This window comes from Sebastes fasciatus, chromosome 5 (genome assembly GCF_043250625.1).
Source record: "Sebastes fasciatus isolate fSebFas1 chromosome 5, fSebFas1.pri, whole genome shotgun sequence".
Lineage (NCBI taxonomy): Eukaryota > Metazoa > Chordata > Actinopteri > Perciformes > Sebastidae > Sebastes > Sebastes fasciatus.
In genome coordinates, this window is record NC_133799.1 from 29,193,973 (window position 1) to 29,202,713 (window position 8,741).

Genomic DNA, 8,741 nt, shown 5'->3' on the forward strand with positions numbered 1-8,741 from the left:
TTCAACCATCGTGACGGTGTTGAGCATCGAGGATTGGGCTGTGATGAAACTGATGATAAGGATGGCTGTTGCTATGACTAAGAGCCCTGTGGAAGAAGAGAACAAAGAGGAATCATCTGAAGAAGAGAGCGAGGCTGTTGATTTGACTACGTCAGATTCAGGTTGCTGTTTGGAGGAGGATGAGGAGGAGGAGGAGGAGGAGGAGGAGGAGGAGGATGAGGAGGATGAGAATAAGGAGAATAAGGAGAATAAGGAGAAAAAGGAGAACGGAAAGAGAGTGCATAGTCCTATTCGTCCTCCTCTTGGGGAGAAACGTCAGAGATTGGGTATTCGGTCTGAGGACCTGGAGTTGGCTAAGATGAAAATCATTTTGGGAACAATATGGCCATCCAAAAGCACAGGCTCAGGCAAATGGATGACTCAAGCCAGTCTGCGTTCACACAGTTCACAGGCATTCCCGGAACAGGAGAAATCTGTCAGCATCTTTGTGATGGAGAGATTTAATCCTGACTGTGGGTTATTCCGCAACGTTCTAGTGATACCAGCGAAGGAATGGCTCCGTAGGATGTTGGAGATGAGGGAGAGGATTTCTACCCTTTTCCAGAGTTGTCGCAACTGGAGAGAGGCGATGGTGGTAAGAAAAACTCTAAAATTTTGAGTTTCGGGGAAAAACAAAAAAAACAATTACCACGCCTCCTTGTACCTCCCACTTCTAAACCACAATTCCCATGCCTCCTTAACCACGCCTCTTTGAACCTCCCACTTCTAAACCACACCCCCCTTCTGGTATTATAAAGAACGCTGTCATTCCCGTTGCACTTTTTGGATATGACCTACACACGACCAAAGCGCACCCTCCGTCCTCGTAAGCTCTTCTCTTCTTCTTCTTCCGACTTCATCTACCTCGGCTCCATGGATTTAACAGAAGTTTGTCAGCAAAGTATGGACGTTGTCTCGGAGGACGAGCAGACGGTGCCCGAAGTACAGAGCCAGGCCTTGGAGGACGAGCAACCGTTGTCCCAGGTAGCGGAGGACGAGCAACCGTTGTCCCAGGTAGCGGAGGACGAGCAATCATTGTCCCTGGTAGCGGATAAGGACCTGGAGGACGAGCAAACGTTACCCGAGACACCTCCTTGTTCGGAGGAGGAGGAGGAGGAGGAGGAGGAGGAGAAGGAGAAGGATGATGATGAGAATAAGGAGAATAATGTGGACGGGGTTGACGGATGGATGGATGGATGTATCGTGGACTGCATCAAATCTGCTGTTTATCATCTGCTCAACCTGACTATCCGCAAGTACCGCGTCGATGAATGCTATGGATGTCAGGTCAATCATCCTAGCCAGAGAAATCATGGCTGCTTGGAGGTGTTGGAGGAAGACTTTCTCCAGGATCACTATGAACATTTGATGAAACGACTCAACACCCCTCGCTTCATTCCCTCCATTCAACGTCTGCTGATGAGCCGCAACGTCAACATGGATGATCTCAGAGTCCGGATGGTGGCAGAGACTCTCCTGCATGAGTTGAAAACGGCCAAGTGTAGGTGGGAAGCTCTCTCTGATGCGTGTGAGAATCTGACCGGAGAGGATACTGAGAAACTGAAACAGCTGCAGGCCCCCGGTGACAGCTGTAACGGTCATTGATAAGTTGAAATGATCTGACCTTACCTTGTTACCAAATGTTTTCTTTTTGGTAATCATATATCCTGTTTTTTTTTACCTTGTTACCAAATGTTTTCTTTTTGGTAATCATATATCCTGTTTTTTTTTACCTTGTTACCAAATGTTTTCTTTTTGGTAATCATATATCCTGGTTTTTTTTTACCTTGTTACCAAATGTTTTTTTTTAAATCATATATCCTGTTACCAAATGTTTTCTTTTTGGTAATCATATATCCTGTTTTAACTTGTTACCAAATGTTTTCTTTTTGGTAATCATATATCCTGTTTTAACTTGTTACCAAATGTTTTCTTTTTGGTAATCATATATCCTGTTTTAACTTGTTACCAAATGTTTTCTTTTTGGTAATCATATATCCTGTTTTTTTCTTGAGTTTTGTATTCTCGAGTTTGTATTGAGATTGTAACCTGTTGAGTGAAAAAAAAAAAAAAAAAATTAAAATATATCGGAGCTCTGCGCAGACTTGCTGCTCTTCACGCCGTCACTCCCGAATGATTTGCTCTTTTTACTTTTGGAGCGTTTTTTAGAGGAAACTCGGTTGCCTGGTGGGCGTTTCCTCTTTCTACGTGATAAAACCATAATACCTCCGGAACCTTCTTGATTCCTCTGTTGCGTCAGTTTTCCCACCACTCTTTGGACCGCCTCAGAGGCTATGTTGGTGGCGGCCGTTTTAAGATGAGGTTTGGCTACGGCAAAACCCCTCTTCAGTAGAGGAGCTACGAAACGAAACAATTTTGAGAAGATTGATCCTATGCCTCTACCGTACATCACCGGTGCTCCGTAAAAACCGGGTAGAGTCCCTCCCACTTGACTTTCATAATAGCTGACAAAACGATGAGGATCCTCCCGGAGACGTAACGTGGCCATCCTTCTTAATGAAGCGGTAGAGAACGCTGAACGGGTCTGAAGTGCAGCTTGACTATCGTTTTCCCATAAACAAAGTCCACGTACTTGTTGCGGTCGGTTTTAATTTCAATATGGATGGATTTGATGTAATTTTTCAATACGGGTAGGTAATGTACCGTATTATATCTGAGACTCACCACGTCTCCGTAATCACCTTTCACGTTCACTACACACAGCAGCGGTGAGTAGTTGTCGCCGACCGTTTGATACTGAACAATGTCAGTGTATAGAAACAGGTTATATATTCCAGCGTTTAAATCGCAGGGGTAAGGGGTAGAGCGCGTTGACAGATTCCACCACTCGTTAACTTTTATTCCTAACATATAAGCCAGAGGAGGATAGGCGCGGATTTTATATTGACCTTCGCCTTTGACATCGAGGCATTTGGTCACGTTGTTGAAAGAAGCTTCAAAGGAGGGGTCGTACTTTTTGACGGCCGGGGTCACCTGGTCCAGGAGATCTTTATGATGGCTGTAATGCCCTCCTCGACCGAATTTTACAATCACCAAGGGTTGAGGTTCTTCAATCGTTCGGTTCAGTTCAAAATAGGACGTGGCCGAGGATAAATTATACCAGGTGCGAGGGTAGATGAATTCACACAGACCCACCACCCATTTGCCACTCAGTTCAATGGGTTTAGCCAAATCCACGGTGAAACAACTACTGGTATTATTTTTAAATAATTCCTTACTAGCGTTGGAAGGTAGAGTCACGTAAAACCCATCGGCGTTGGTATGTTCCATGATTCTGTATTTTTTTTCTCTGAATGATCCGAGGAGCTTGGTACGAGGTTTTTTATATACCCACCACCTCCGAGGCTTTAACCCAGCTGTTGAACTTCTCTGGCCAGTTTTTCCATCTGACTAAAACCTGTTTTTCACCTTTGACGACGCGTCGTTTTAAGATTTTCTCCACATGATGTCATGTTCACGACCTTTAGTCTAGAAGTTCCTTTTGTTTCCTATGTTTCCCTGTCCTCTTGTCTCTTGTGTGTTTTCCCCTGGTTTGTCTAGTTTGTCAGTGTGTCGGGAGGTGTGGTCTTCCTCCTCCTCCTCCCCTGGGCGGGCTCGGCTGGAGCAGCTGCTATCAATCATCAATCAAACCTGCAGTATATCTACCCCGGTCTTCCTGCCACTCATCGCCAGATCGTTCCGTCACCCACAGTGGTAGTTAACTTAATCAGGCTCCCTAGTGTTTTTGCTCTTGTTTTGCTGTTGCTCTCGTGTTTTGGATTTGTTTGGACTTACCTCGTTTTTTGCTCTGTGCTCAGGTGTGTCCATCTGCCAGCTGTGGCTGCTCCCTTCCTGCCTGCTCACTCCTGCTCTCTGCTCCTGGATCAACCTGGAACCCTTTTTGTTAAAATAAATATTCTTTTGTTCTACCTTTAGAGACGTCTCGTTGTGTGCTGCATTTTGAGTCCACGTTTTGTTACCCAGAACATAACAGAACGATCTGGCCCTAATTATGGACTCAGCAGACACAGATGTTTTTCAGAAGACTGTTACCAGCCACGATGTTTTGTTAGAACAACATCACCAGTTACTTCAGGGTTTGTTGGAGACCCAACGGGCCTTAGGTAACCAAATGTTTCAGATGGGAAAATGTTTGGAGACAATTTCAGGCCAATTAGCCCCATCCCCCGCTCTGCCTTCTCCGCCTCAGCCACTCAGAGAATCCCCTGTTCCTCCACCTGAACCATATGCCGGTGATTTGGGAAGATGTAAAGGATTCCAGCTCCAATGTTCTCTGGTTTTTTCCCGACAACCAGTCACCTTCACCACAGACCAAGCCAAGGTAGCGTATGTTACGGGACTGTTAAGAGGGAGAGCACTGGACTGGGCTGAAGCAATATTGGGAGGAGGAGGGATAAATTCTTTGTCCTTTGATTGTTTCATGAGTGAAATGAAGAAAGTTTTTGATCACCCTGTTTGTATTGGAGACGCTGCCAAACGTTTGCTTAACATACGACAGAGTCAAAGAAGTGTGGCGGAGTATTCTGTGGACTTCCGGATTCTGGCTGCGGAGGCTGGATGGAATGACGAGGCATTAAAAGGAGTTTTTCTACACGGTTTGTGTGAGCAGTTAAAGGATGAACTTGCTGTCCATGATGATACTAACTCCCTTGATGCACTTATTGATCTGTCTATAAGACTGGACAACCGTATGCGGGAGAGACGCCGGGAGAAGAACTACAAATCCCACACTCCCGTGAACTCCTTTGCTGCTACTCCTACTCTCGCGAGAGTTGTCTCCGGCCCGTCAGAGAGTCACGGCTCCGGCCCCAGCTCCTCTGCTCACTCTGATGAACCCATGCAGGTGGGCCGGGCTAATCTCACTCCCGCTGAACGTCAGAGACGGATCCGAGCGGGTGAGTATCTACTGTGGTCAAGTCGGACATTTCCTTGCTGCATGTCCTCTCCGCCCAAAAGAGCGGGCTCACCAGTAGCTGTGGGGATACTGGTGAGTAAGACTGATGTCCCCACTAACACTAGACCTCGAACTCAAATACCTGCTAAACTGTGTATGAGTACAATGTCCTTGCCCCTGTTAGCATTGATTGACTCCGGTGCAGAGCAGAGTTTTCTAGATGCTGAGTTAGTCTCTCAGGCTGGCATCAGTATTGAACCCCTTGAGACTCCTGTCAGAGTCTGTGCTTTAGACGGCAAGTCTTTAGCGTTAGTCACTCACCGCACTGAACCTCTGTCTCTAATTCTGTCTGGTAACCACCGTGAGCTAATACAGTTTTTTGTTTTTTCTGCCCCTATGACTCCTCTTGTTCTCGGACACCCGTGGTTAAAGCTACACAACCCCCAGATCGACTGGTCGACCAGTAAGATTATGGGCTGGAGTAGTTTTTGTCATTCCTCGTGCTTGCAGTCGGCTTTACCTCCTGTAGAGATCAGTGTTGCTTCTCCGCCCTGTGTTCCTCCTGACTTGTCTGCTGTACCTACTGAATATCATGATGTCGGGGAGGTTTTCAGTAAGGAGAGAGCGTTATCCTTGCCACCTCATCGTCCATATGATTGTGCTATTGAGCTGCTACCTGGTACCACTCTGCCTTCGAGTCGCCTGTACAACCTGTCACGTCCTGAGAGAGGCGCTATGGAGACCTACATAAATGATTCTCTGGCTGCAGGCCTCATCAGACCCTCCTCTTCGCCTCTAGGGGCAGGATTCTTTTTTGTTAGCAAGAAAGACAAGACTCTCCGCCCGTGTATTGATTTTCGAGGGTTAAACAATATCACGGTAAAGAACAAGTACCCTCTGCCATTAATCAGCTCTGCTTTTGAACCACTACAGGGAGCCACTGTCTTCAGCAAGCTGGATCTGCGAAACGCGTACCATCTGGTACGGATTCGGGAAGGAGATGAATGGAAGACAGCATTCAACACACCACTGGGTCACTTCGAGTACTTAGTGATGCCTTTTGGACTGACTAACGCTCCTGCAGTGTTTCAAGCACTGGTTAATGATGTTTTGAGAGATTTTTTGGACCGGTTTGTGTTTGTCTACCTGGATGACATTTTGATTTTTTCCTCTGATCTCGCAGAACATCAGCTTCATGTGCACCAAGTGCTCCAGAGGCTACTGGAGAACAAGCTGTTTGTGAAGGCTGAGAAGTGCGAGTTTCACGTAAGCTCTGTTGGATTCCTTGGTTACATCATCGAGAGTGGGCAGGTGAAGACGGATCCGGACAAGATCAAGGCGGTGGCAGAGTGGCCTGAACCATCCTCCAGAAAGCTCTTACAACGCTTCCTTGGATTCGCCAACTTCTACCGCCGGTTCATCCGAGATTACAGCAGAATTGCTGCACCACTGACCAAGCTCACATCCCTCGCTGTTCCTTTTCGCTGGACTCCTGAGGCGGACCAGGCGTTTACCTTATTAAAGGACCGCTTTACGTCCGCACCTATCCTGGTGCAACCTGACTCTTCTCTTCAGTTTGTTGTGGAGGTTGATGCCTCGGACATTGGTGTGGGGGCTGTTCTCTCCCAACGCTCCAGACCAGATAAGAAGTTACATCCCTGTGCTTTCTTCTCTCGACGCCTGTCTCCAGCTGAGAGCAACTACGACGTGGGAAATCGTGAGCTGTTAGCAGTGAAGTTGGCCCTGGAGGAATGGAGACACTGGTTGGAGGGTTCGGAGATCCCGTTTATTGTATGGACTGATCACAAGAATCTTGCTTACATCCAGTCAGCCAAACGACTGAATTCCCGCCAGGCTCGGTGGGCTTTATTCTTTGGTCGATTCGACTTCACCATTACTTACCGTCCTGGTTCCAAGAACATCAAGCCTGACGCGTTATCCTGGCAATTTTCATCAGAGGAGTCACCAAGTGTTTCAGACACTATTCTGCCGGCAGCCTTGGTGGTGGGGACGTTAACCTGGGAGGTTGAGTCAGCGGTTCGGGAGGCTCAACGTAAAGAACCGGATCCAGGTACTGGCCCCGCTAATCGAATGTTTGTTCCTGTGTCAGTTCGCTCCCAGGTCCTGCAGTGGGGACACGTTTCCCGGTTCGCTTGCCATCCTGGGATGAGTAGGACTTTGTCACTCCTCAGACGACACTTCTGGTGGGCCACAATGGAGAGGGACGTCAAGGAATACGTCCTCGCCTGCACAGTCTGTGCCCGGGGAAAGACATCTCATCGGCCGCCTGTGGGGTTGCTCCGCCCATTACCCATACCTGGTCGCCCTTGGTCCCACATCGCCTTGGATTTTGTCACTGGTCTTCCTCCTTCTAATGGTAAGACAGTGATACTTACCATTGTTGATCGGTTCTCCAAGGCCGTTCATTTCATTGGTCTTCCCAAGCTTCCTTCAGCACATGAGACAGCTGATCTCTTGACTAACCATGTTTTTCGTCTGCATGGTATTCCTGTGGACATCGTCTCAGACCGTGGTCCTCAGTTCATCTCTCAGGTTTGGAAGTCTTTTTGTCAAGCCCTTGGAGCCACTGTCAGTCTGTCTTCTGGTTTCCACCCTCAGACGAATGGACAATCAGAGAGGGCTAATCAGGATTTAGAATCCGCCATACGTTGTGTCGCTGCTATTAATCCATCTTCTTGGAGTTCACAGTTATGTTGGATTGAATATGCGCATAATTCTCTCTCTTCTGCTGCCACTGGTGTTTCTCCTTTTGAAGCCTCATTAGGGTACCAGCCTCCACTGTTTCCAGCACAAGAGGAGGAGTTGGCTGTGCCATCTGTGCAGCACCACCTTCGACGCTGCCGCAAGGTCTGGAGGGATACTATGGCTGCTTTACTGCGTACGGCTGAAAGAAACAAGAGGATCGCGGATCGTCACAGGACTCCAGCTCCTGTCTACATCCCAGGTCAGAGTTTGGTTGTCCTCCCGAGACATTCCTTTAAAGACTGACTCCTGAAAACTGGCTCCCCGTTTCATTGGACCGTTTGAGATTGAGAGAATTATCAACCCTTCCACTGTCAGACTCATCCTGCCAAAATCCCTAAGGATTCATCCTTCTTTCCATGTTTCCCAGCTGAAACCGGTCCTCACCAGTCCTCTGGTCCCTCCAACCAATCCCCCTCCTCCCGCCCGGATCATTGACAACCAGCCAGCGTATACGGTCAGACGATTACTGGATGTTAGACGGCGAGGCCGCGGCTTTCAGTATCTGGTGGACTGGGAGGGATACGGTCCAGAGGAGAGGTCCTGGGAACCTCGTTCCCGCATCCTGGATGCTGAGCTGGTCCGGGATTTTCATAAGGCGCACCCTGACAAGCCTGGAAAGTCGCCTGGAGGCTCTCATTAAGGGGGGGGTACTGTCATGTTCACGACCTTTAGTCTAGAAGTTCCTTTTGTTTCCTATGTTTCCCTGTCCTCTTGTCTCTTGTGTGTTTTCCCCTGGTTTGTCTAGTTTGTCAGTGTGTCGGGAGGTGTGGTCTTCCTCCTCCTCCTCCTCTGGGCGGGCTCGGCTGGAGCAGCTGCTATCAATCATCAATCAAACCTGCAGTATATCTACCCCGGTCTTCCTGCCACTCATCGCCAGATCGTTCCGTTACCCACAGTGGTAGTTAACTTAATCAGGCTCCCTAGTGTTTTTGCTCTTGTTTTGCTGTTGCTCTCGTGTTTTGGATTTGTTTGGACTTACCTCGTTTTTTGCTCTGTGCTCAGGTGTGTCCATCTGCCAGCT

At 48.0% G+C, this 8,741-nt stretch overlaps 1 protein-coding gene and 1 long non-coding RNA gene across 3 annotated transcripts; both read left to right on the top strand.

The window, feature by feature from the left end:
- Positions 1-292: 292 nt before the first annotated feature.
- On the top strand, positions 293-1,808 carry LOC141768225 (uncharacterized). 2 transcript variants are annotated; one of them, XM_074636329.1, is made up of 2 exons: positions 293-1,023; positions 1,096-1,808. In XM_074636329.1, the coding sequence occupies exons 1-2, from the start codon at positions 829-831 to the stop codon at positions 1,642-1,644; spliced, it is 744 nt and encodes a 247-aa protein (XP_074492430.1). In that variant the 5' UTR covers positions 293-828; the 3' UTR covers positions 1,645-1,808. The 2 variants fall into 2 exon arrangements, with proteins under 2 accessions (XP_074492430.1, XP_074492431.1); XM_074636330.1 differs by having other exon boundaries at positions 294-1,053; positions 1,126-1,808.
- Positions 1,809-6,909: 5,101 nt separating this feature from the next.
- Positions 6,910-8,118, top strand: LOC141768223 (uncharacterized). The gene is made up of 2 exons (XR_012594019.1): positions 6,910-7,919; positions 8,088-8,118. It is a non-coding gene; the product is annotated as an uncharacterized LOC141768223 (long non-coding RNA).
- Positions 8,119-8,741: the final 623 nt, after the last annotated feature.